Consider the following 27,531-nt stretch of genomic DNA (forward strand, 5'->3'; position numbering starts at 1 on the left):
TATACGTTTCGATAAGATCCCCTCTCATCCTTCTAAATTCCAGTGTATACAAACCTAGTCGCTCCAGTCTTTCAACATAGGACAGCCCCGCCATTCCGGGAATTAACCTAGTAAACCTACACTGCACGCCCTCAATAGCAAGAATATCCTTCCTCAAATTTGGAGACCAAAACTGCACACAGTACTCCAGGTGCGGTCTCACTAGGGCCCTGTACAACTGCAGAAGGACCTCTTTGCTCCTATACTCAACTCCTCTTGTTATGAATGCCAACATTCCATTGGCTTTCTTCACTGCCTGCTGTACCTGCATGCTTCCTTTCATTGACTGATGCACTAAGACACCCAGATCACGTTGTACGTCCCCTTTTCCTAACTTGACACCATTCAAATAATAATCTGCCTTCCTATTCTTACCACCAAAGTGGATAACCTCACACTTATCCACATTAAACTGCATCTGCCATGCATCCGCCCACTCACACAACCTGTCCAAGTCACCCTGCAACCTCATAGACCATACAATTTTCTCAAGAAGTGCCTGTCAAAACCATTCATTGCTGTTCAATTCCTGGGGTAACTTCTCACTCACCCACTCCACCCCCCAACATTCCCCCAAGTTCCTACCTCCACACCATTGTGTCATAGAGAACTACAGCAGAGAAGCAGGCCCTTCGGCCCAATTTTCCTAACATGCCCATCTACACTAGTCGCACTTGTCCATGTTTGGCTCACATCCCTTGTGACAGCCCCAAGCCCTTCTACCCCACACTCACCCCAGGGAAGTTGTCCCTCAGGTTCCTATTAAATCTTTCCCCTGTCACCTTAAACCTATGGGTCTTCATACCCCTACTCAGGGTAAAATATTCTGTATTTACCCTATCTATTCTCCTCGTGATCTTAACACCTCTATGCCACCCCTCATCCTCCTGTGCTCCACAGAATAAAGTCCCAGTCTGCCCAACCACTCCCTATAGCTCAGGCCCTTGAGTCCTGGCAACATCCTCAAATCTTCCCGGTCTCGACCCAAAACGTCACCCATTCCTTCTCTCTAGAGATGCTGCCTGTACCACCAGGCATCTGAATTTTCCGCGTTTCTCGGTGTGTTTAAAATCCATTTTCCGCGAGAAATCCCCCGCGCCCTGGAAGTCTTCCTGAAAATGTGGCACCTAGGCTGGGCAAGGCAGCCAATCTCGACCTCATTGGGACTTCCATGGCCAATTTGTCAATTCGGTCGCTAGAGGTCACTAGGGGTTCCACGAGAAATCCCCCAACGCCCCGGAAGTCTGCCCGAAAATGTGGCAACTAGGATGGGCAAGGCAGCCAATCTCGACCTCATTGGGACTTCCATGGCCAATTTGTCAATTCAGTCGCTAGAGGTCACTAGGGGTTCCACGAGAAATCCCCCAATGCCCCGGAAGTCCCCCCTGAAAATGTGGCACCTAGGCTGGGCAAGGCAGCCAATCTCGATCTCATCGGGACTTCCACGGCCGATTGAATTTGCAACCTGCGGCCGGGGCTCTGGAACTCCAGCCCAGGTGGAGCCAGCACATCTATTCCCATAGCCGAGTTCCTTGGCCGGCTGGATAAACCAGCAAAGCTCTGGAACCAAGAGTGCCAGAGAATCAGTGGTGGAACTGTAATGGGTAAATATTACATTTCAGTGCGATTATATAACTAAATTAATTAAAACAGGGTTAAAATATAAAACACAGCAGAAAAGCCAATTACCACCTTTTTGGGCTGATTATCAATTAATGCGTGAATTTACTTCAAAATATTATTAGTGTACAGTGACATATTCACATTATTTTGTAATGTCTGTTTTTACTTTGAAATGCACTAAAAGAGGCTTGAAACGGGTAATTTTGCTTGTAAATTAAAAAAATATTCAAATTTTTTGCCCTCAGTTGTATGCCTCGCTCAAATGCTCGGTCGGCTCTTTTCCTTTTTTTAAAACCTCACTCACATGCCTGCCCACTGAGTTACTCCAGCTTTTTGTGTCTATCTCAAATCTTCCTTGTGCTCTTTCCAACTTAACAATATCCTTCCTATGGCAGGGTGCCCAAAACTGAACACAATACTCCAAATGCAACCTCAGCAACGTCTTGTACAATTGTCACATAACATCTCAACTTTTATACTCGATGCCGTGACTGATGAAGGCCAATGTAAGATTGATGAAAGCCTTCTTGACCAGCCTTTCTACCTGTGACGCCACTTCAAAGAACTATGTACCTGCACTCCAAGATCCCTCTGCTCTATAACACTCCCCAGGGCACTGCCATTCACTGTGTCGGTCCTGCCCTTATTTGACTTCTCACCACAGATTAACTGGAAGTACTAATGCTTCTGATCAGAAAATCACCAGTTGACATCCCACCTCCAAGATGATTCAGTCCAGTACAATACTTCAGCAGTTGCAGGTACCTTCAGACAGCAGTCATTAAATCAACAAAGGGAGTGGGAGTTTCCTCCAGTGTTGTGGTTCATGTTTATCCCTCAATCAACACCATAAGAATGGATTACTGGTGATCATCACGTTACTGCTTGTGGGATCTTCCTGTCTGTAAAATGCCCAATGCATTTCCCAGAACTAATGCTGAATATTTCTAACTGTCCTGTCCGCTGCAAAGTGCTTGGAACATTCCAAAGAAACGTAAGTTATAATCACAAATCACCATTTTGCTGAAATCTATCTTTTCCTCCCACTTAATGAATTATTCTAATGACACTGTGAAGTTCATCATTAATTAACTAATTTTATTAACATTAATTCATTTTAATTTCTGACACCCCATGTGCTGCTCTACATCTGTGCATCCAAGTCAGGGCAAACCGATAGAGAAATTGAATCTGGTTGAGAATATTAACAAGAAACTTACGCTGATATCCTGGAGTTACTGTGTGAATATTTGGAGCTCATTTCACCTGCTGACCGCAAGCTGCTTTTCTCTGAATACAGATCAGAGTCCGGGCCATCAGCAACCTCATCTACCAAAGATTAAGAGAATTAAACCACAAGTCAGAGCTCATTGTGTACACACAAAAAACTGAACCATTTCTAAAAATAACACACCTTCGGTAGATTGTGCAAACGTACCTAAAAATCCTTCCTGCGCTTTCATTTCCCATACAATCTTGAGGCGGGATTTATGATGGATAAATAAAGTCTTCTGAGAATCTAGGAATGCCACCTGGTTGCCTTGAGCTAGAAGGGGAGTAAAAAGCAAAATAATGCTCATTATTTGTACCATAAAGATCCTTTCTTTGATTAGAAGCAATTCTGCAACATAACTAAAAGTTGTTTTTTTTTGTTTGTTTTAATTGATAAAAAGCGAAAAGCGCACTCTATAGCAAACTGGAAATATTTTATTCCCACCACTCAAAATAATCTATGTAGGCAATAAATAGTAACTTGGTAGTTAAAATAGTGGCAGAGAAAGGCAATATTTTACCACTGCTACCCTATCATCAAGTGTGCTTATTGCTCCATCGCTCATCCTCATTTCCACCAGTGTGTTCATGTTGGTGCTGCTCCTACTGGCTTAAAGACAGATTGAAGCACAAGGCACCAATTAAAAGAGTAATGCAGCAGTGGTCGGAGGAGGGTGAGGGTCTACTTCAGAACTGCCTTGAGTCAGTGGACTGGAACACGTTCAAGCCTGAATGAATATACCTCATTTGTCTCTGCTTTTATTAAAGAATGTGTTGAGTCCAGATCCAATGCTTTCAAGAAAGATGATCTAGGCCCTTCGGCACAACTTGCCTCCACCGACCAACGTGCCCCATCTAGACTGGTCCCACCTGCCAGGTATTCTAAGACGATTCCAAAACAAGCTGGGTGCTCAATTCAATTACTTTTGTTGGTGTCTTAGTAGATTTTGCATGTCCATGAGGATTCTCTTGAACTCCTGCAGTTGCGCTAGAGCAAATATTCTGACAGGATGGATCTCAGCCTTGAATGACATCTGCCCTATTCTTGATGCCTGAAGAGAGTGGTGAACACAGCCCAGTCCAACACAGGCTCATCAGTTCCTTCCATCTAGTCCATTATCATGATACATTGTATCAGGAAGGCTGAAGGTATTGTCAAGGACGCCTGACACCTTAGCCATTCCCTTTCCCTTAGCCTTTCTTTCTTCCGGGAGAAGATACAGGAGCTTAAAAGCTTGGACATCCAGATTTAATGAGAGTTTTTTCCCCCCACTGTTATCAGAATCCTGAACCAATCACCTCTTTCACAACCCATTCCCGGAGGTGCTGCCACATACTCTAACTCTACTTCATTTGATTATTTCATTATTGTAACTTCAATATTTCTTTGCACTATTTTGGGTTGCATTACATTCTTGCACCATACCGGTTTTACACTTATTGTATTTATTATTACTGTATGTATACTGATAAATCTGAGATTCATCTGAACAAGGAATTTCATTGCACCCCTGATACTAAACTAATCTGAATCTAACTTCAAATAATAGTTGAAGATCAAGACTACAGCCATGGTACAAAACTCATGGTCTACTTAGCAGCAGGAATCTTTGTCCTCCTATATGCTTGGACTGTCCACCACAAACACCTCATGGCTCTGGTAAAATACCATTAATACTTTCTCTGGAAATCCTCCAAATTCACTGGAATGATAAACAAACCAACTTCAGTGTTCTTTCTGTGACTGACAGGGTCACATTATGTGCTGAAAACCACTTCCCAGCAGATTGCAACTTAGGTTTGATTCAACTCCCATGCAAGTGTAAGCCAAGCACCTAAGAATACAAAATCTGATGCAGTTTATTGACTTAAGCTTTATTTCAAGAGCTAAAACTCATACATTTTTACTGGATGCTAATAAAAACTGAAAAGACATCCCCAAATTAAATCAAAATAAAAAGCACAGAATTATACCCTAAATAAAACCTTGATTTATCACAAAAATACACAAATTCAAGAACATTTGGGTCATCTACTGAGAGAAGTGGTAACAATGTCAAATGACATTCTGGAACATTCAGCCTGAAGAAGGGTCTCGACCCGAAACGTCACCCATTCCTTCTCTCCAGAGATGCTGCCTGACCTGCTGAGTTACTCCAGCATTTTGTGATACCTTCAGGAACACTTACATTTGCTTGAAGCAGGGAGCATCAGTTGCTGCATTATATTCCGCAAGGCAGTGCAAATTCACCGGTGGAGCAACCCCCAAAGGATCAAATATGTCACTTACCTTCCAATATGGAAGGTTTCAGGTTGGTTTCCAAAATATCAGTCCTGTTGTACTTGTAAATCTAGGAAAATGGAGAAATTTGTTTCATTATAAGTTCTAGTGGTTGGAGTAATATTTGTCCAGAGTCAACATCACTAAAATCATTGTAACTTTGCTCCGTGTGGAAGTTTACTGTGCATAAATTGACGGTCACATTTTTCTATGGTTCAAAAGTGTCTGCAATTTAAAAATATTGCATGGGTTGTTATGGGCTGTGGGATTTCCTAAGGATGTAAGAGGCATTAGACCAATTCTAGTTATCTTACATACAATACTGGAGGCTAAAACATAAAACTGGAGAAAAATATTTGCACACAGATGTTAACCATTAGATACCATATCACATTGGTAAAAGTTGCAAAACAACACATTTATTGAGGAGCAATAGAATGCCAAATATATTCCAGGAGAACGATAAAAGTTTAATATAAATTTTAGTTGTAAAGTACATCCAGACTGACTAACTGAGTCAGCAGAATATCAAACAAAAGGTAACTCGAGGGAGGCTGTTATCCATATAACGTGGCAATTTGGGGAACACAAAGAGGGAACAAGGATTTAGAAGTAATGTATTCTTATGTCTATAAGTCGATGCATCAAGTTGTAAATTTGCAAAGCAGTTTTCATGCTGGCACAGTAATAGCAGTAAAATGACTCCAGGTTATCTATATACTAAAACGCTTGGTTGTTTGTTTGTTCCTGAAATACAGCCAAAACGGTACATGATAGCGCGACAATTTTAGGCCCACCTTACTTACTGTCGTCACTTTGGTGTTAATGGAAAAAGTTTCATTGAAATTGGTGTTATATTTTTTAAGTTATTCACATTTTAAAGTTTAAATCTATTTCCTAGGGAGGGAGGGAGGGGGGCGGAGGGAGGATAAGGGGAGTTGAGAGGGATGGAGTGGGGGGAGGGGAGGGGGAGGAGGGTGGGGGGGGAGAGGGGAGGGGGAGAGGTGAGGGGGAGAGGTGATGGGGAGAGGTGAGGGGGAGAGGTGACGGGGGAGAGGTGAGGGGGGAGAGGTGAGGGGGGAGAGGTGAGGGGGGAGAGGTGAGGGGGAGAGGTGAGGGGGAGAGGTGAGGGGGGAGAGGTGAGGGGGGGAGGTGAGGGGGGGAGAGGGGAGGGGGAGGAGAGGGTGCTGCACCAGTGGTTTGGGCCCAAGAGGGGAGAGGGGAGGGGGGATGGGGAGGGGGAGGAGAGGGTGCTGCACCAGTGGTTTGGGTCCTCTTGGTCTAGTAGTAACTGAAAATACAAATTTGTGCGCTCCACTTAAATGAACCCACAACTTTATGTAATAAGTTATTTAAAAATATTACCAGTCTTAATGACTCGTCCCAGGCACCTCCTTTTAAAAGTGATGCAATGGCTTCTTCATAGTCCTGTAGTGAGAAAGATCACATGTTCTCATGGGCATCGGAATAAGGCCAAAATTCTAAAGGTTGCAATAATCACACAATGCAGTGGATACATTGAGCTTTGGGCAAGAATGGTGAACAGTTAGCTGAAATCTTGAATAGGATACTTTCTAAAAGTGTGTTGCTGATATTTTAAATAGAGTTGCAATAAACCTGTCTAAAACAATCAAAATAAATTATACAGTCTTCTCATCCTCAAAGAAGTCATTCTCTATTCACGTGGGCCAGGTCTGGATTATGTGTGGAATCAACTGAGGGAATTCCTGAGGATCCAGATTTGGCTCAATCCAATCGTGAAAAAGCATGAAATCACTGAATTAGCTCAAGGGTCAAGGGGACAAAAATCAGTTGGCAATGAATGGTCTTGAAGTACAAAATGGGACTAGTTGGCTTATTATGCCTTTGTTGGCCTTTCGCAGAGTAGTACGAGTCCCACCCCCTGCTCTTTCTCCACATCCAGCAAATACTTCCAGTATTTGTTCAGTTCTTCTGAAAATCTGCATCCATCAACCTTTCATGCCTCTCCAGTCCACAACCTTTCCTACTCCAAGTAAAATAAATCTTACTGCATAAACAATATCTTGCACCCAGATACCATTCAAGTAAATTGCCTCGGTGTCCTTTCTAAGGTTTGACAAGCTCTCTAAAGTGTGATACATATAAATGACAACAATGCTTCAAAGCTGGGATCTTACCACCATTTTATAAAATCACAATATTAAATTTGTGGTAGAGTGGATGATCATCAACTATGTAATTGAAAACCATACAGTAAAGTTTTTTTACTTAATGTATGTTGAAACACAGTCTAGGTTAATGAAGCACTGCTTCTTATTAATGCATTTCTGCTTGGCTGTCTTTTCGAACACAATTTGTCAGACATTGTCCGGGTTGGGGGGAGGGGGGGGGCAAATGATCACAGCTCTTCAAGCAGTAATCCCTGTGCAGTCAGAAATCTAACTTCAATTTAGAAAATAGTGTTGCTGGAGATTGGCAAATAACTGCATGTGTCAGTATAGATTAAAATTCAGTTGGATGTTTTGGGGGGAGGGGGGGGGGGGGGGGGGGGATAAGAGTACCATTAGGCAATTTTTTTTAAACCCTTAATTTATTTAGAACATTAATAGTTACACAATATAATTAACAAAGGGGTCTGTTTGATTTTTTAATGCTATATACTGCCATATAAAAGCAGGTTAATCATAGGGATTATTTTCTGATAAACCTATTATTAACTGTATTAATCAAATTGCATCAGTTTATCGCTCTTATGCAAATTAAACACTGTACACTGCAAGGGCCAGGAAGCGAGCGGGCAAGACCATCTCTGACCCCTCACCCTGGCCACAAACTCTTTGAAGCACTTCCCTCTGGAAGGCGACTCCAGACTATCAAAGCAGCCACAGCCAGACATAAAAATAGCTTTTTTCCACGAGTGGTAGTTCTACTCAATAACCAAAGTCTGTAGTTTCTTTTTTGCTCTAGTTTATTTTCACCCACATGTTTAGACCGTAATGTTGTATCCTTATTGTTTTGATGTGTTTATGCTTTATTCTTAATTGTTAACTGTATGTTTGTGTTGTCATTTGTGAGCGGAGCACCAAGGCACATTCCTTGTATATGCACATACTTGGCCAATAAACTTATTCATTCATTCATTCATTAAAGAATCCTCGCAAGAACATTGCTTTAAAAAGTCCTGCCCAATTACTTTGGTTCATAAAACATATGATAGAAACAAGTCAATTATTTTGAATGGTATTAAAAGTTAAAAATAAAACATTTTTTCTAATAAACATGCGCATGTTACAATGTTCACAGAGACAATGCAATTCAGAGATGGCATGTGAAGCAAATAATAACAAATTATACAACTAAAGGGCAAAGTCACATGCCACACTACTTGGCTGGCTAAAAAACAGATCCAATATATCAATCATTTGCACGTATGCGTAACTACAAGCATTTCTCTGATGCCTGCAACCCCATATTTAAAAAAAACAAAAACACTGGTTTAATCTCACATACTGCAAAACTCTCGAAAGCCTGGTCATTTCCTTATTACATTTCTTTGTCAAATAATAAGTGGACAGAATGGCAATGGCAATTTCTGAATGGCATTACACCTTCGAATTGTTTAAACAATGTCTGATGGCAAGTTTAACATTTAACATTTAAAGCTCTTCAATTCAGCAGTCCAAATATTTGCCAGGGCATATTTAAATAAGGGTACTGCTATGTACTTGGTAAGGGGTCTCAGAATCACACTTACCTTGGCATATTGCTCCAGGATTAAGGCTGCCTCTGAATATCTCCGCTGTTCCTTCAACCGCCCTAGAAAACACCAAACAAATATCTTACATGTCTTTTTTGCTCTAATTAACTTTGAGCTTTTCAGGGTGAAGACTGACAGTGAAGTTTGATGGAATTATTTCCCATATTTTTAACATTGTTGGCAGCAATCTTATGTGGCAGAGTACAATTTCCTCAATGACAAATAAAGTGGTTCAGTTCAGACTCAGAACTGCACTGACGTGACACAGCCATACTTGAAAACACACGTTGCAGCACATCCATCAGATTTTAGCAAGGTGAGATGAACTGCTTATTGGAAGTGGCTGAACATTAGGAGCCAAGCCACTCAGTACTCATGACCGAAAACACACCCACATCTGGAAATATGGAGCTTTCTTCCTAAGACGACTGAAGCTGCAGATCTGCTTGCAGTTAGGAAATTGAATTGTATAGATCTTTATTGGGCAGAGCATGTTGAAGGAATTGAAATCGAGGTAGGTTGGTGCAGAACAGTCATGATCAAACTGGTGAAACTACTCAACTAAAGTGTTTCCTTGTATCTATGCGATACTCTCTAGAAATCATTTCACAAAAGATGTACAAGCTCTTACCTGATATAATCCGTGCCATGCTAATCACTTTGTCCTCAGTATAGTGGAGCTGAGCAGCCATGCAAAAAACTTGCTGCCAACTACAGCACAGCAGGAAAGCATCGAGTGCCTTTTCACAATCCCCACATCGTGCAAAGATTAGCCCTGCCTGTTCATGGCATTGCTTCTCAGTGAGGTGCTCGCCAAATGCAACACTGATATCCTGAAATTGCAAGAAATTGCAGAGTTGTGGATGTAGCCCAGTCGATCACACAAACCAGCCACTCACCCATGGACTCCATCAGCACCTCGCGATGCCTCAGGAAAGCAGCTGACATAATCATGGATCATTCTCAACCTAGTTATTCCCTCTTTTCCCCTCTCGCGTCAGGTCGAAAATACAAAAGTTGAAAGCACAAACCACCAGATTCGGGAACAGCTTCTTTTCCACTGTTATCAGACTAGTGAACAGTCCTATATGCAAAGGCGCAGTATTTTAACCCTGTCTTAATTAATTTAGTTATATAATCGCACTGAAATGTAATATTTACTCATTACGGTTCCACCACTGATTCTCTGGCACTCTTGGTTCCAGAGTTTTGCTGGTTTATCCAGCCGGTCAAGGAAGTCGGCTATGGGGATAGATGTGCTGGCTCCAGCTGGGCTGGAGTTCCAGAGCCCCGGCCACAGGTTGCAAATTCAACCCACCAAAAGGCCGTGGAAGTCCCGATGAGGTTGAGATTGGCTGCCTAGCCAAGCCTTGGTGCCACATTTTCGGGCACACTTCCAGGGCGAGGGGGGGGATTTCTCGCGGAACCCCTAGCGGCCGAATTGACATTGGCCATGGAAGTCCCTATGAGGTCAAGATTGGCTGCCTCGCCCAGCCTAGGTGCCACATTTTCGGGATTTCTCGCGGAACCACTAGCGACCTCTAGCGGAACCCTTGTGTTCATTACAAGTCTATACATCCTTTCTTTTCTTTCCGATCCGATTTCTCCGTTGGTAAACACGATTTTGGCAAAAGTGAAAAACACGGAAATCATGCAAAAAGCATGGAAAATGGATTTTAAAAATGCGGAAATCCGCGGAAACTCGGAAAATTCACATGCCTGCAATACTGGAGTGGTTAAAATCAGGAAAGTGACCAGACATCTGGTGCACTGCAGGACCAGATGGTTAGAGATAGGGAGGATAAGTTTGTGAGAGGATTTGAAAAGGGGGGTCAAAATGTTAAAATTGCGATGCTATTAATTGGGAATCCACATAAAGCACCGAGGAAGACCTGCTGCAGGTTGGGATTATCGGTAGATTTATGCAGTCAGGGACAAACATATTCAGTATACCTTGTATTCTTGGCTCTTTGCTGGGAATAATTTCAAGGCATCACTGTACATTTTTTGGTCCTTTACAAAGTTTAGTAGCTCAGTGAAATGTTGATGGCCTAGAAGAAATCAACAACATATTAATGGAGCAATAGTGTGCTCTACCACATCACATGAAACACACCAATGAGAAATAAAGTGTGGGTTATGTAACTGATGTGATTTCTTCCACACCAGATGTATAAAAGGCAGTAGTGTTCCAATGGGGATTGATGATAAATGGAATGCATCTATATTGCCAAATCCGACAGCATGCAAGTTCAAACAACTTCAATCATCATTCATGTACTTCACAATACATTAGATCTAGCATTTCACAGTAAATACAAAATGCAGCTACTATAATTACTCTGCCTGTACTGCAGAGGCGTCCAAGAGAATGCATCCTGATGAGCATTACAACGAGAGAGAAATCTATCTTTAGTTGTTCACACTAAATGTGTGCCATGATATCAGGTTGTACTCATTGCACACATTTCAATCCTGCGAAGGTCAGAAGGATCAATATGTGGGAGATATGCAGCTTCGAAGGCTGACAATCTGTTTAGTGTTATTGACCAACAACATCCCCTCTCTGAAAGATAAAATAACTGATCCGAATAGGATATTGCATATGATAAACCTGTAGCGTTCATACCCGAATTCAGTATTCCAGATGGAAATAAACTGTTGGTGTTTTATTTAAATGAAAAAAAATCTCATCATCTCATCTCTTTCAAAATGAGCATCACACATCATAAAAATAAACCTTTCTTTCATCCTTACAAAAATGACCTCAAACCAGACATCTTTCCTCTCCGAGTGTAGAAAAGAACTGCAGATGCTGGTTTAAATCGAAGGTAGACACAAAATGCTGGAGTAACTCAGCAGGCCAGGCAGCATCTCTGGAGAGAAGGAATGGGTGACGTTTGAATTTTGTGTCTTTCCTCTCCGAAATCAAGAAGAAGAGTCTAAAGGGTCCCAATCCGAAACATCACCTATCCATGTTCTCCAGAGATGCTCCAAGACCCAATGTGTTACTCCAGTACTTTGTGTTTTCTTTTGTAGATCAGCATCTGCAGTTCCTTGTATCTCCTTGAATATCCAGAAAGCTAAAATACCATCTTCACCCTCTCAACTTGTCTGCAATCTTTTTATGGCTGCAGGCACCATCACCCTCATTACCTAGCTGGGTGAGTCCACTTTCTCATGTTTCCATTCTTATCAAGTGGCCAGTGCCAGTCAGGCATTTATCCAGGATCCCCCTACTTAGTTTCAGTTAAGTTTTAAGATTGAGCATGGGAACGGGCCCTTTGGCCCACCGAGTTCACTCCGGCCAACAATCACCCGTACACTACACATTAGGGACAATTTACAGAAGCCAATTAACCTATAAACCCGGATGTCTTTGGAATGTGGGAGGAAACCAGAGCACCTGGAGAAAACTCACATTGTCACAGGGAAAACAGACAAACTCCGTGCAGACAGCACCCTTAGTCAGGATCGAACTCAGGTCTCTGGTGCTATAAGACAGCATCTCCATTGCTGCTCCACTGTGCCGCACATTTAGCATCTTTATACTCTTCCGCGAAGACATCACACAAAAACACCAGGTTTTGCACATTCCTCAACAAATCCTTATCTACTTCACTACCATCTCTGACATTCAAAATGCACACATACAAGGATTATTTATTCAATTCAATTCTTGCCGTTGACTCCATCCCTCACATTGAACACTGTCTGTTGTTCATCCAGACCACTCCCAAACATGGTATTCTGGGTGACTCTGAGCAGTGCCACTAATCCCGTGTTTTCCCAGCCAAAAGAACACAAATTTCCACTCTGGCCATGTTGTTCCCCCTATGCCCTCAACTTCAAGCCATCTCGTGTTAAAACTCCCAGTTATACCAGTGTTACTACTACACGCAAGACAATTAATCAGCTTACTTGGCCAGCCTGCCACACCACTAATAAGCCAAAGTTTATCAAGAACTCTGCTGTCTGAATCCTAACGCACTATCAAATCCATTCAACCCAACATCCTTGTGCTCGCTGACCTACGCAGGAACACTGCTGCAAGGCTAACAATCTTTAAATTCTCATCCTTGTTCAGAAATTCAACAATAACTATGTTCTCCCCATGTCTGTGACCACCTGGCTCAAAAACTTGCTAACGTCTCTGCTTCTCCATCCTGACCTTCTGCTCAACTCAAAAGTTAAATCACTTGTAAACATCATAAACAGCGAAGACCTCGAGCTCTGGACCCCACTCTCTAATAACAGCCTTTCAATGACTTTCATGACGATCATTAAAAGTTACTATGACTTTGCCCAACTATCTCCTCACATGACTTGGCATGCAAATGTGAAATGCCCCGGGATATTTCACCCGTTAAAAGGTGACATTTAATTACAAATTGTCGTCACTGAGACAACACAGAATGCAAATCAGAACCAGTTGCCATCACAATTGCACACATCATATATTAACTGTCTTGAAAATTATTCATATTTGCAAACATGCCACAGACTTGAACTTGTGAAACTCATCAAACTGGTTACATACTTCTATGGGGTGGAGGAAACAGGCTAAGATTTGTTAAGAACAACCTTGTGTAAGGTAAATTCTTAAAGTTGATGCCAGAACTGGAGGAGCACAGAGATCACATTTCAAAAGAAGGAACGATGAATCTCTAAAATAGGGTTTCAAATAATTTCCACGCAAAACCAAACCTGGTTATCTCCACAAGGCTTTGCAAATCAATCCTCCCTTCCAGCTACACCACATGCACAAGCATATACACAGGCACAGACATTACACTCAGATACATTCCAGGGAAATAAGTCAGCACACCATGCTCCTTTTGTACTTAAGATATAATAACTTCTGAAATGAGCAGCTTATCCATCCATAAAATCCCAAGGCACTCTGAAACTGTACTTACCACATTTACTAAGGTGCTCAACAGCCTTTTTGTAACGCTTTAAATATTTGTCTATGGTGTATCTCTGGTAATTGGTCTCCATTTTCTTTAATTTGTTCAAAAATGGTAAATACTCCTTTGGATCCTAAAACAATAAAGTAATAATTGCATTAAGACCAATCCCACTTGATGCTAATGTAAGTTTTCTTTTAATCAGCCATCCTCCGACTGCATTCCCTCCGTGCTCTTTATCTTTATTTCAAGTCGAGAAATCAGTCAATGTCAAAAGATCTCCTCTTAGAGGAAGTGGGAAGATAATCATGCCTGCCATTTTTGGCAAAGGAACTATGTTCTTACTAAAAACCGTTCTACTTGATACGGGCAATTTCCATAAACATATCTACAATTTATGTAATTTTAGCTTTATTTGTAAATATTATTTCATTCAGTTTTTCCTTCTTTTCTTGATCATTGCTTACACTTTGCTCTACAACAACTAGCAAAGGATGATAAAGTTTACTTAAAAAATATAAATTAAGAAAATTGCAAACCTTTTGTGATTTTTCTGCTACCATCATCACTAGATCAAAGTCATATGTACCCACTGCATGGTCATATAGTTGGTTAATGTCTACTAGGAAGAGGAGATACTTCAGGGCCTCCTCAGCGCTGACTGCCTCAGGATCACTTGGTGGATTCACTGCAATGTAAAAGAATTAAAATGGTTGCAAGAAGGATCAGTGTGTTAATTTGAATCCTATGGCACACCCCATCATCTGTTAAGAGGTCATATGCATTTAGTAAAGCATATTATGGCCTTTTGTCCTGGTACTAACTGCGTATGTACAAGAGGCTGAGAGAATCTCTCTCTGAAGAGAAAATAGAATTCTAGCAATCCTATTGTAGGATCAACATGAATTGGATTGAATTTATTTGTCATTCAAAAAAAATTTGAACAAAATGTCGTTCCCATACAGTCATAACAATAAAAAGCAAAAGAAAAACACCCAATTACATAAATTTAACATAAACATACATCACAGTATCTCTCCTCCAGGCACCTCCTCACTGTGATGGAAGGTAAAAAAAAGTCATCTCTTCCTTGATTATCAATATAAACTGGAATTAACAAAACCAATGGGAAATGTAGTGAAAAAAATGTTTTTGCAAAGAATAGTAATTACATGAAACGATAAAAGTTTCTCAGCTGATTAACTTGGATGTATTTATGGGAAAATTGGATGAACACGAAGGATGGAGGAATGTTGACTGGGTGAGTGAAACTGCTCGAGTGGACTGCGAATATCAAGACACATTGGGATGGAATGTTCAGCTTCTGTACATTACATGTGTTTATGCTGTGCAATAACAAGTGTTAATGTTACTTTATTGCCAACTCAGAGATACTTTCCACAAGTATATCTTCCAGTGCAGGTAAGTTATTTGGGAGAGTTAAATGCATATTTTATCAACACATTTTACCCATTTTCTGGATAAATGATCCAGTTTTTTGTGGAAGAATTTTTGTTGCAACTCTGGTCATGTTCTGCTTTCCCAGCACTTCAAAGGCTCGTTTTTATAAACAGAGCTGTACCACAAAGAAAGAGAAAAGGCTTTTCAGGCCATAGGGAACAAGTCAGTACCCCTGAGGCTATTCCCATGTGAATGACACTGCTCTTTCTATTACTGATTTAAATGGATTGACATCATCCAGTTGGGTGACATTATCAAATTAGATTGCAATAATTCTGTGACATATATATTACCTCTGAGGTGATGGACTTTCTGAAGAGCAGTTTCCAATTCTGGAGTAGTTTTTCGTACATGGCAAGTCAGTATAGATAAACCGTACCTGTGTCAAATAATACAAAGTGATTGATGAGTAAATATATCTTCTTTCTTTGAGAACAAAATTCTTTTTGAAGAAGTGGTAATTTTAAACAATGAAAAATGATGTGGAAATGTGGATAACCTGTGGAAGTTAAAATGTATCATTTTGTGGGTTTAATCTACAGACAAGTATCAAAAACAAAATGCAGATGCTGGAAATGAAAGAAAAACAGAAAATGCCATTTACACTTAGCAGGTCAGGCAGTAACAGAACTGGTCGTTTTGATGAAGGATCCCAGATCCGAAATGTTAACCATTTCCTCGGTTCTTTTTATACAAGAAGTGTCTCTGTCCACAGATGCTGTCCAGCACAATAGATGGTTTCCCCTCAGAAGTAAGATGAACAAGAACACAATCTAGACTCATGCTTCAGTGCATTGTTGAAGGTGCTGCTTTCTGAAATGCATATTGAAAAATTCCACACCAAATTTTTTGCAGAATAGCAAGGAAGTTGTACCATGTGCCTGAACTAACGTTTATCCCTCAATCAGTTAAAAGAATGGTCAGTTGGGAGTTTGCTGTGTGTTAATTTACTGCAGCATTTGCTGCATCACAATGGTGAATATACTCAGAAGCACCATTGGATTCTCCCTTACTTGTGAGGGTTTATTCTCTCCATGGAAGTTCGCAATGCATCACAGATTGTGTCCACTTTATTGCCAGTTTCAGGGACAGAGGTTGATGAGTTTGGACCATATGGATACATCGTTTTTGTGACATCTTCCTCTCTGGAAAAGAGAACGGGTGCACACACACCAACAAATCATCATCAGGTTTAAAGATAATCTGAAGCTGATATAAATTTTGAAAAATAAAAATTGATTTGCACTTAAATAACATCCACATGGAACAAACAAAATACTTGTGGAAATGAACTACTTGAAGTGTGTTCTCTTGTGAAATCAAGGTATGCTAAGTATCGTGGGACACCTCTTGTCCCAGGAAAAGGTGGATTGGCTGAGGAGAGCAATAAGGGGAGCAGTTATATGACGATTGGATCATGCAGCTAACGAAGAAGATGGGAAATATTTGGAAGTGGTGGTGCGGCTGTGGTGCAGTGTAATCAATGGCCAACAACAGCAGCATTTTCAGTATGGCACTACAAGTACCCTTAAGTTCTGCCACTTCTGATAAGGTTATATTTCAAGTCTGCAATTAACGGTCAATATTTCTGGCAATATCATTTGACTGCTGATGCATCATATATCATATCTGGGCATAAAATCTGTGCTGACATCCCTAGAACTGTTAGAGGTACAGTCTTTTAAATAAGACTGTTAACTAAGAGAATCTATTGCTATTTTTTGAAGTTTTCTCTAGGGTTCCACACCAATATCTATTCTGTAATATCACAAAAAAATGTATTTGGTCTATCACGTACATGACTATGTTTAAAATATACTGTGACATATGGAAGTTGTCAAAATGTTAATAAACATGTAGATTCTTTATTTGTTTATACTAATAAAACCACTTACTTCAGTTCAGTCAGAAACAAGTTGATAGAATTTATGGAAGTAATCTGTTTCAGGAAGTTCTCCACATTTTCTAAAAAGACCTGAAGTTAACAGATTTATTTGTAAATATAGACTGAAGCGACAAATAAAGCAATCTGAACCAAACTCGCAAACAATGTACATCACATGCATGATTTTATCTTTATCCTTTATGTTAATCAGTTGTGGAACAACGTGGTGCACTTAAATACGGCTCTCCACCATAAAAGAACACACTGAACTGGTTCCTATTTTCACATTATGAAAATGGTTTATTGTAGTAGAAGCCACATAGCAAGTCTTAAACCAATCAATGATTCACATGTGACAGCTAAGTTTCCTTCAGAGAGAAAAAAGTGTCATTGCTTTTAACTGCTGACCTTCAATCTGTTGTATCGTAGGGACTTCCCATTCCATAATTTGTTGTAAAAATTGAACATTTGTTAATCAATGCATATTGTTTAGTTTAGATAACAACTAATCAGAAAGAGTCTGTGCCAGCATGTAACAAAATATGGACATCTTTCAGGCTTGGGTTGACAAGCAACAGGCAAGATTGGTGTTGCCAGGCACAAGAATGGCCAACCATATTTCCTTGGCATACAATGGGGTTACGATTACAGAACAAGTAGGCGATATGTTGCTGTAGGTGACAGTCCACTCTCTTTCTCAAATGTTTTCTACCATCTTAAAGTCACAAATCAGGCATGTAATGAAATTGTTTTCCACTTGATTTTCAAGTTATTTTTTTTAATTCAAAGGGATAGAAGTAGGAACAGGCTATGGCTCCACAGATCAGTGAGACTACTCATGATTTTCAACCTCAGCACTGATTTCCTACACACCCCATACCCCTCAATTCCCCAAATATCTAAACAATTATCAATCTCTACTTTGAACATACTCAGCACCGGAGACTCCACAGCCTCTGGAGTAAAGAATTTGAAAGATCACTCTCCTCAGAGTAGAAATTTCTTCACATTTTAGTTCTGAATGGCAGACTCCTTATTTCAAGATGGTGATTCTAAACAACCCAGCCAGAAGAAACATCATCTCTGCATCCACTATGTCATGCCCCACAAAACCTTTTCTGTAAAATCACAAGCCATTCTTCTAAGTACAGGCACAGTTGGTACAATAGACAATAGATGCAGGAGTAAGCCATTCGGCCCTTCGAGCCAGCACCATCATTCAATGTGATCATGGCTGATCATTCTCAATCAGTTATCTCTCCTCAGAGGCCAATCTCAATTAACCCAAGATATCAATTGGATTACAAAGCTGCAGTCTATCAAATCTATTGTGTTTAAGACTTGTCTGAACTTCCATTACCAACCACGTTGTTTACAAATGTTGCTTAGTACCGCCTTTCCTCTGCCATCCTCATTCTCCATATTTGCATATCCAATAAAGAGTCACCATGCTAAAGTAGTTTTTATTCAGAACTATTTTGGTACGACAAATTGTGTTCTCAGGACAAGAGATTGAACAATGAAATGAACTGCCATTACACCTTTTAATTACTTTGTGAAAACGAATATTTTGATAGCCAGGGAACCAAATCAGTAGAAGGCATACGATTAAGGTAAACCCGATGGAAAATCAGAAATTTAATGCTGCTTTATTTATTTGTCACATGAGCAACTGCACAGTGAAATTCTTTTTGCATATTTACATAAACGGGTGACGCCATTTCTAAAGTATAAAGATCTATCAAAAGTTCTCACCTTTGGATTGTGATCATAGATGAGATTAAGATTTATTCTCAGCTTTCTCATACATTCAAAGGCCTCCTTGAACTTTAACCTAAATAAAAGGAATGAAAAGATTGAAAGTGGTTCAAAGAATAATAGGTTCCAATTCCAAGGATTTTTAAAATTAGTCTTCCTGTATTAAAATAGTGAAACCTGCAAATCTGGATAGTGCTAAAAACAAGAAACCTATAAAGAACAAATGAATTAAAAATGCAAATAATACCTGTGCCACCTACAAAAGATTTATCCGCTACTCTTTCTCCATAGCTCTGCACATTTCCCAGTTCAAATAGCGTTTAATTTTTTGCAAAGTCATTAATTGCTGCCTCCTCCCCTTCATGAGGTTCATTTCAGATCATAATAAATTTATCTCTGCTGACTTCTTCAGTCAATTGTTTTAACACATGTCATCTGGATAACGACCTTTGTGCCAGTGGAAACATCATAACTTACTAGAGCATTTAATAAAGGTGATGACCATTTAAAAACATTCTAACCGTAAAACAATTCAACACACAAGCCTGTTTGGTCGATCATGATTCAAAATGTTCACCACCTCTATTAAATTCTTCTTCAACTCAGTAATGACTTTTGTTGGTGGTACAAACCTGTCCAGGTATTTTCTGAGCTGGGCAAGTATTAACGCTCTGTGGTGAATAACTTCCAGATTTCCTCGTGGCATCTGCAGTGAATGGAAATGCATAATTTGTTCCAAATAATAATCCAAACCCACCAAGATCTCTGCACTTTGAATTCTGGTTCCATGTCAACTATTATTTAGCCATCATTGGCATTGTTCCTTCTGCAGACTTGGCCATAGTCACTGTAGAGATTCCCTCCTACTCATTCTAGCAATCCCACTGCTAACCTGTAGAACGAGTTTGGCATCCTGTGGTACCACAGCCACTATACGAGATCCTCTCTCCACCCTTCGTACTGTTTCATCATTTGGCTGGGAGTCGGTACTTGAAAGATTCAGCAAAGCTGTTTGTAAAAAAAGTAAATTCCAACAGTGGATCATATAACATTTAAAATACAATTTAAATAACCAACAGAGGGATGGAAATAAAACAAACATCCACAAATTCAAGAATAATGGGTGCTTAATGTAAACACAGTCAAGTAGCTAGGTGACATTTTCTCGGGTATTTTAAAATATATTTATGAAGTTATGCATGACCATCCCATAGACACTATTTTACCGAGTGGCCATCTTGAGACGACTGAACCCATTCTTAATTAACCTTGCCATATAACACCACCACCATCTCTGAATGAATCTTATGTTCACAATCGTAAGATCGTATTTGACTGTAACTCTCCCAACACAATAACAATCTGCTTCTAATTGCAGATGATCGCATATTTCTATCTTCTCCTCAGCTTGCCGACTGATTAAACCTTCATATTTTCCTCTGTCACCTTTAATTTATATTATTTCAACCTTCTGCGGTATGAGCACCTAAACTCAAAACTGGTAAACCTCAGCTCCAGTCATCGCCGATTCAATTTTAAAATTGGTGGCATGGCAGAATCGCTCTGCTAGTTTCCAGCTATCCATTTCATCTCTTAGGAGATAACTTTAAAAAAAATGAATGACTTGTTTTTAAGACAGTGTTGAAATCTATTTATGATTCTACATCACTCTAAATTCTTTCAGATATGTAAATGACCTAGCTTCTTGCATATTCTCTACCTATCGGAGGCCATTGGTTCACTCATTTGGTCACATTGTCAAAACTGCTCTATCGTAGCCCTCTCTTTTAAGAATCTCCTTGAAACCTGCCCTATGGACCCAGTTTTTGTATCAGTCCAACGCCCAATGTCAATCTTTTTTCCCTCTATTACATTCTTTTTTTTTCATGCCAAAGACATCACATAAACCTAACCCACTGTTTGCATAGATTATCCTAATCAAAGGAAGCCCACAGGTTTATTTTTCTCCTTTGCAACAAACAACATTACTTCAAGAAGTCCCGGATACACAGGGATCTGTGGATAATTTATAAGCTCACCTTTTAATGATGTAGTCCTAAGATTGAGACAGCGACAAGTGTGTGAATGGGTTGTGAATAGCAGGAACTCATCATACACTATAAATGAAGTAACGTTGGAGGCTATCTGTTCAGGAGAAATACCGCACAATAAAATTAACAGCATTTGCTTACTTCAATGTACAAAGAAAATACTTATTTTGAAAAGACACTGAAATTCTTACCTCTGACACATTAACAAAAAATCGAAATCTTTCTGTCAGGCCCAATACCATTTCCTGGAGGAAGCAGAAGGTAAACTCAACTTAGAAATCACCACAGTTACCCAGCAAATGGCTCCACTGGTTTATGAAATGAGTAACCCAGACATAAAAACAGTGTTTCGCCCTAGCATTACCTGATTTTGGATAGCAATTGGAACACTGCAGCTGGGCAACAGAATGGAAAACTGAAGTCTGGGGGAGTTGATAGGAAAGTAGGGAGAGTAAACTAGGATTCGTACAGGACTGGTGTGAATCTCAATTTACAGGTTGGTGCAGATTGTGAGGATTGAAGTGTCCATTTGGGTGCTGCACGGCATTATTCTAGTCGGCACAGTGGCACAGTGCTACCTTACAGCGCCAGAGATCCGGGTTCGATCCTGACTATGGGTGCTTGTATGAAGTTTGTACGCTCTCACTGTGACAGCGTGTGCTTTCACTGGGTGCTCCGGTTTCCTCCCACACTCCAAAGACGTACAGGTCTGTAGGTTAATTGGCTTCAGTAAAATTGTAAAATGTGCCGAGTGTGTGAAGGATAGCGTCAGTGTACGGGGTGATCGTTGGTCGGTGCGGACTCGGTGGGCGAAGGGCCTGTTTATGCACTGTATCTCTAAAGTAAAGTAAGCACTAAAGTCTTCGAAAAGGTAAATTGACAAAGGTTCTGCTCTATCGAGGTTGTTGAACCTGCCTGAATAGATGCCTAGGTGGTAATAGGAGATCAGATCTGACACTCGATACTCAGGCATCATGAATGCCCTTCAGCACAGGACTATAAATTGCATGTAGTGTCAATGGTCTGTACTTTCGCAGGAGGAGAGAGGACAGCAAAACAGGGCAAAATGGATGAATTTGCTTACCTCTCCTTCAATAGCACACAAAGTTATCTGTACACAAGGCTGAGAAAATTGTACTAAGCATCCAGCAGCTGACCTCCATGGTTGGATGCATGGCTCAGTGGACTCAGTATCTGAAACAAAGACATTGAAATTTGATTAAACATCTACAGGAATTTTCACAGTGCCTTTAATTCGTAAAGCATTACAAATCACGCAATGAGATGATAGGATAGTGAACGAAAATCTTCGTCAGAAACTCAAGGTTTACACAGAACAACAGAGAATATAGAAAAGTACAGCAGGGGAACAGTCCACAATGTCTGTGCCGATCACAATACCAAGATAAACTAGACTCATCTGCCTGCACATAATCCATATACCTCCATTCCCTGCATATCTATGTGCCTAACTGAAAGCCTTTTGAACACCACTATTGTGTCTGCCTCCACCACCACCCCTGGCAGTGTGATCCAAGCACCCTGTGCTTTTTTACCCTCTGTAAAAAAAAAACGTGCCTTGCACATCTCATTTAAAGAAGGGTCTCAACCCGAAACATCACCTATTCCTTTTCTCCAGAGATGCTGTCTGACCCACTGAGTTACTTGTCAATCTCCGCTTTAAAAATAGCCAATGATTTGGCCTCCACCGCCGACTGCGCAATGAATTCTATAAATTCACCACCTTCTGACAAAAGAAATTCATCCTCATTGCCTATCTAAAGGTATATCCTTTTATTCTGAGATGCGCCCTCTGGTCCTAGTCTCTCCCACTAGCGGAATCATCCTCTGCACATCTACTCTATCCAGGCCTTTCACCATTCCGTAAGTTTCAATGAGGTCTCCCCTCATCCTTCTAAACTCCAGCAAGTATAGACGCAGAGCCATCAAACGCTCATCATATGTTAACCCAAGCACCCCAGGAATCATTCTCATAAACTTCTGTAGGACCCCCTCCAATGCCAACACATCCCTCCTAAGATATGGGGCCCAAAACTGCTCATAGAACTGCTCCAAATGCAATCTGACCAGTGCCTTATAAAGCCTCAGCATTACATCCCTGCTTTTATATTCTAGTCCTCTTGAAGGGAATGCTAATATTGCATTTGTCTTACTTACTACGATTCAACTTGCAAGTTAACCTTTTTGGGAATCCAACCCACCCAAGTCCCTTTGCACCTCCGATTTCTAAATCATCTCCCCATTTAGAAAATAGTCTAGGCCTTTGTGACACGGAACAAAGTCACAACGTCTTTACACATACTCCTCAGGGCCTCCCCCACCAGAATCACACCTTCTAAAGATATTGCTGCAGAATAATAAAAGCATCAGCCAAGATCAATTTAAATGTTTGAGTAGGAATATACAAACCCCACAGGTATCTTAGAATCTGGCCATTAGAGAGCTCCAATGCAACTGTCTGTGTCTTATGGTTGTGGCACAAGTTGATAATCTGCCCATCAACAGTTACGGGAGTCCTGGATCAAATAAGAACCCAAAATGGTGAAAATAATTATAACATAATGCCAAGGCATCTTCAAGCTCAAGACCCCAAAATGGTGAAAATAATTATAACATAATGCCAAGGCATCTTCAAGCTTAAGATTAAAAACTAGAAATGTGCAAAACATGATTACACAATAGCAGCTAAAACACAAACTGGTTAATGCAACAATATACAAATATAGACACAAGGAACTCCAGATGCTGGAATCATGTGCATAAAGACTGCTGGGGGAATCAGTGCGTCAGGCAGCATATGGATTAAAATTAACTTCTTTTTGGGTCGAGACCCTTCATCTGGACTGAGAGAGTAGATGGAATATAAAAATATAGCTAAATACATCTAGGGAAGGGACATTTGTACACCTTCATTGACAAATTTTAGTTCTCTTGATCTATTTAAAGGGGCACAGATAAAGATTAGTGCACAACATGGTAAAATAACTTGACTTATTAGGAAAACTAAATCTGTATAGAAAATTAAGAGAACAATAGAAACCAAACAACTACAATTACATTTTTACATACTATATTTTATTATATAATAATCACTGCATTTTTCAATGCTTACAAACTAATATCATACCGCTGCCACTACCCTGAAACTGAAACTTTTGTGAGCATTCATGTTATTACCATGAAACGTAGTGGTGCAAGCCAAACCTGACTGTCATCTTTCACAGGAGGGTCCTGACCTGAAGCGTCACCTATCCATGTTCTCCAGAGGTGATGCCTGATGTCCATATCTCATTAAAAATGGGCTGCTCTTATGACGTGCTGCTAAGATGTATGAACTCTAACCAAGGAGAATTCTGCTATGATTATTATTGATAATTGGACTTTTGATTTTTGTCAGGATAGTTATGAGTTCTTACCTGATTGATAGTGCTCCCTCCTGATTCTCATCCGATGAAGTTATCAGCTGACAGACAACAGACTGGGATGTGGTCAGACCTTGAAATACACCCAGAAATCTATTTTCCTTTACCCAGGTTATAAAACGTAGCTTCAAAGGCTTCAGAGAGTCGCTTTTTTCTTCTTCAAAATTAATTCTGACATTTCCACAAGCAAACAAAAACATCAGATAAGTATGGTCTAATGCAATAATTATTTAATAAAACAATTAATGTAAACTTAATATATTGAGCATGTAAGGCTCTTCTGAAACAACCTTGTGACATAATAGCCTTGTTGACATAAAAACTGATATCGATATTTCAGCATTTGCTTTGTCCTTCTACTGTTCTTTGGTTTTAATGTATACTAACAGTTACAAAACAGAAGGCATAGGGATTTGGCCCTTCACAAAGAATAGGCCATTAAATATAATCACAGCTAATCTTTTAGCGCAGTCCCACGTTCCTGCACTAACCCCTTATCTCTGTGGCGTTAATATCTATCTTGAATATATTGAGTGACTGAGCCCCACGCCCCTCTCGAATACAGAATTTCAAAGATTTACTCCCCTCCAAATGAAATATTTTCTTCTCATTTGTGTCAAATGGTCAACCCCTTATTTTGAGCCTGTGATCCCTGGCACTACTCACTCCAACTTAAAATCCACTCAGTACGGATTTTATAATTTTCAATGCAATAATTCTTTTAAATTCAAGAAGGCACGTTTATTCTGCATAATCTCTCCTCATACGATAAAGTCGCCATCAGAAGCACCTCTCTATTCCAAGTATAACCTTCCGGGGCTTGGGATGAAAGACCTGAACATGATATTTCAGATGGAATCTTACCAGGGCTTCACCAGGTCATCTTTACTTTCATACTGGCAATAAAGGTCAACTTCCCATTCACCTACTGAATCCACACACTAACTTTCAGTGCTGCATGTGGAAGACCCTTCGTGCAGATTCCTTTGAACACCAATGCGTTTTAGTTTCATACCATTAAAAAAAAATATTCGCCTTTCTGTTGTGCATGTAATTTTCAGTGTACATATGCAAGTGTGACAAAAAATGATTAAATCTTGTCTTATGCCTTGGACTGTGGGCTAGCGTGGGACAAACCAGAGGATGGGTTGGCACTGCGAGGTTAAATTTGCTGATTGTACGTGCATCATATATGTTAATTTGATTACCTTTCAATCATCAATGTTTACTTGACTACAAACCTGGTCGATATTACCTGTCCTCAAATTTTAACCCTTTTAACTTTGGTCTGGGATGATACTGTCTCAGACTCAGCAAGGCAGAGACAGCAAGCATTAAACATCATATGTAAGTCGGCTCAAAAATATCAAAATAGGCAAACCTGAATGTTTTGACCAATTTGGGAGCTGTCATGTGCTTTGTCAATCCACTTCCTACGACAGCTTCAGCTTTCATGGTGGAATTTTGCTTCATATCATCACCTGCCCGGGATGCAAAAATGCAAATGTTAATTATTAATGCTTCAAAAAAAGGTTTAATTTCCTGTTCATCTCTCAAAATAAAAGCATCACAACTTCATAATGTACCAAACCATATCACAGCCAATGGGACATTTCTGAATTGTACTTCATATTGAAATATAGGAAGTCCAAAATAGCAATGCGAATATGACCAGATTATTTATTCGACTGACAGCAGGATAAAAAATGAACTTCCCTGCTCTATGTTGAAAACTGCCATTTAATGTTTCTATTTCCCCTAATGAAGGCACTCTTAACCCTAGACCTAATTTAAAAGGTACTACAACCATGAATTGTCAGGACAGACTTGTTCACCTTTCTACAACAGGGTGATAGCTCAGATCATTTAGAGTAAATAGGCAAAGGTTCTATCACTTGAACAGGTTGTGACTTATAGAACATAGTTAAAATTATGAACAAATTATAGATCAGTTTGATAAATAAGTTGCGTAGTTGATGTTTCCCTTTTTAGTGGAGATTAAAACTAGGGTCCATATTTATAAGTCACTCAAAAATCAATGTAGGATACAGGAGAAATATCATTATCTAAACTAGAGAATGTGGAATTTGACATCACATGGAGTATTTGAGGCAAAATGTAAGAGTTACAGGTATTCCATTCTTAGGCCATAACACTTCTACTGCAGGGATGTTACAGTCTAAAATGGAGAGGTGTGCACATACTCTACTGAAACAATAGATGCAATAGAATGATTAGTCCTTTGTGCATGACACTATTTTAGCATAAGACCATGATGTGGTAAAAATCCTTTAAACTATACATCCAATCAGACACTCACCAGCCTGGTAGATTGAGATCCGGTCATCTGCTGTTAGGACTGCTAAATCATTGCTCCTTTGTGGATCCGAGGAGAATATAATCTGATTAACTGGACAGGGCAATTGCAATTGATAGGCACACATTGGCGGAGGAACTACGGTCTGGCGGAAAGGTGTCATATGTACTTTATCTGCCATTAACAAGAAAACAAATAGCCAAGTCAAAAATATAATTTTAAAAGTTCTTGATTTTAAAACACTAGTGAAAAGAAAAAATAATTTCAATTTTGCAGAATAAATATGAAAAATCAAAAATGCTGGAAATACTCAGACCAAGCTGAATTAGTGGAGAAAAACAGAATTAATATTTCAGATCAATAATCTCTCATCAGAACCAGGAAAAATGAAATAAATAATATGCAAGTCTCAACCACAAATTAAAAGTTTTACCTCCATTAATCACAGCTACATTAGCAAAGTCATTCCTGTCATCCCCTTTACTTCTGTCTGTAGACCAATGCCAGTTATAGGAGAGGTAACACCATCCACTGCAGAGAACGTGGAGTCGATGGGGGTTCTCAGGATCCCACATTAGGGCCACAATGCGTTCACAACCAAAATGTAAACTCTGTTTCAGGTACCAATGGTAGTTTCCCACAGTCCACAACTGAACTGCACAAAAACAAACACAGAAAATATTATTTAATTGCTTAGACCGAGGCTACAAATAGTCATTTCTTAGCAGAAAGTGTAACTTCTGTTTCAAATA

The 27,531-nt window shown here is 39.9% G+C and overlaps 1 protein-coding gene across 2 annotated transcripts in view; it reads right to left on the reverse strand.

Annotated features, from left to right (window-relative positions):
- elp1 (elongator acetyltransferase complex subunit 1) overlaps positions 1-27,531 on the reverse strand; it is a 61,848-nt gene that overhangs the window by 14,330 nt on the left and 19,987 nt on the right. For both annotated transcript variants that reach the window (XM_078395203.1, XM_078395213.1), the window contains exons 11-33: positions 27,213-27,434; positions 26,783-26,953; positions 25,844-25,943; positions 24,457-24,633; positions 23,450-23,556; positions 22,104-22,213; positions 21,211-21,264; positions 21,008-21,113; positions 19,861-19,976; positions 19,601-19,674; positions 18,966-19,044; positions 17,221-17,300; positions 16,339-16,470; positions 15,619-15,704; positions 14,404-14,552; positions 13,874-13,997; positions 10,908-11,005; positions 9,586-9,787; positions 8,952-9,013; positions 6,581-6,643; positions 5,225-5,285; positions 3,101-3,208; positions 2,883-2,991 (exon numbers count right to left, since the gene is read on the reverse strand). In XM_078395203.1, coding sequence (XP_078251329.1) covers positions 2,883-2,991; positions 3,101-3,208; positions 5,225-5,285; positions 6,581-6,643; positions 8,952-9,013; positions 9,586-9,787; positions 10,908-11,005; positions 13,874-13,997; positions 14,404-14,552; positions 15,619-15,704; positions 16,339-16,470; positions 17,221-17,300; positions 18,966-19,044; positions 19,601-19,674; positions 19,861-19,976; positions 21,008-21,113; positions 21,211-21,264; positions 22,104-22,213; positions 23,450-23,556; positions 24,457-24,633; positions 25,844-25,943; positions 26,783-26,953; positions 27,213-27,434 — 2,590 coding nt within the window. The remainder of the gene's footprint in view (positions 1-2,882; positions 2,992-3,100; positions 3,209-5,224; positions 5,286-6,580; positions 6,644-8,951; positions 9,014-9,585; positions 9,788-10,907; positions 11,006-13,873; positions 13,998-14,403; positions 14,553-15,618; positions 15,705-16,338; positions 16,471-17,220; positions 17,301-18,965; positions 19,045-19,600; positions 19,675-19,860; positions 19,977-21,007; positions 21,114-21,210; positions 21,265-22,103; positions 22,214-23,449; positions 23,557-24,456; positions 24,634-25,843; positions 25,944-26,782; positions 26,954-27,212; positions 27,435-27,531) is intronic.

This window comes from Rhinoraja longicauda, chromosome 3 (genome assembly GCF_053455715.1).
Source record: "Rhinoraja longicauda isolate Sanriku21f chromosome 3, sRhiLon1.1, whole genome shotgun sequence".
Classification (NCBI taxonomy): Eukaryota; Metazoa; Chordata; class Chondrichthyes; order Rajiformes; family Arhynchobatidae; genus Rhinoraja; species Rhinoraja longicauda.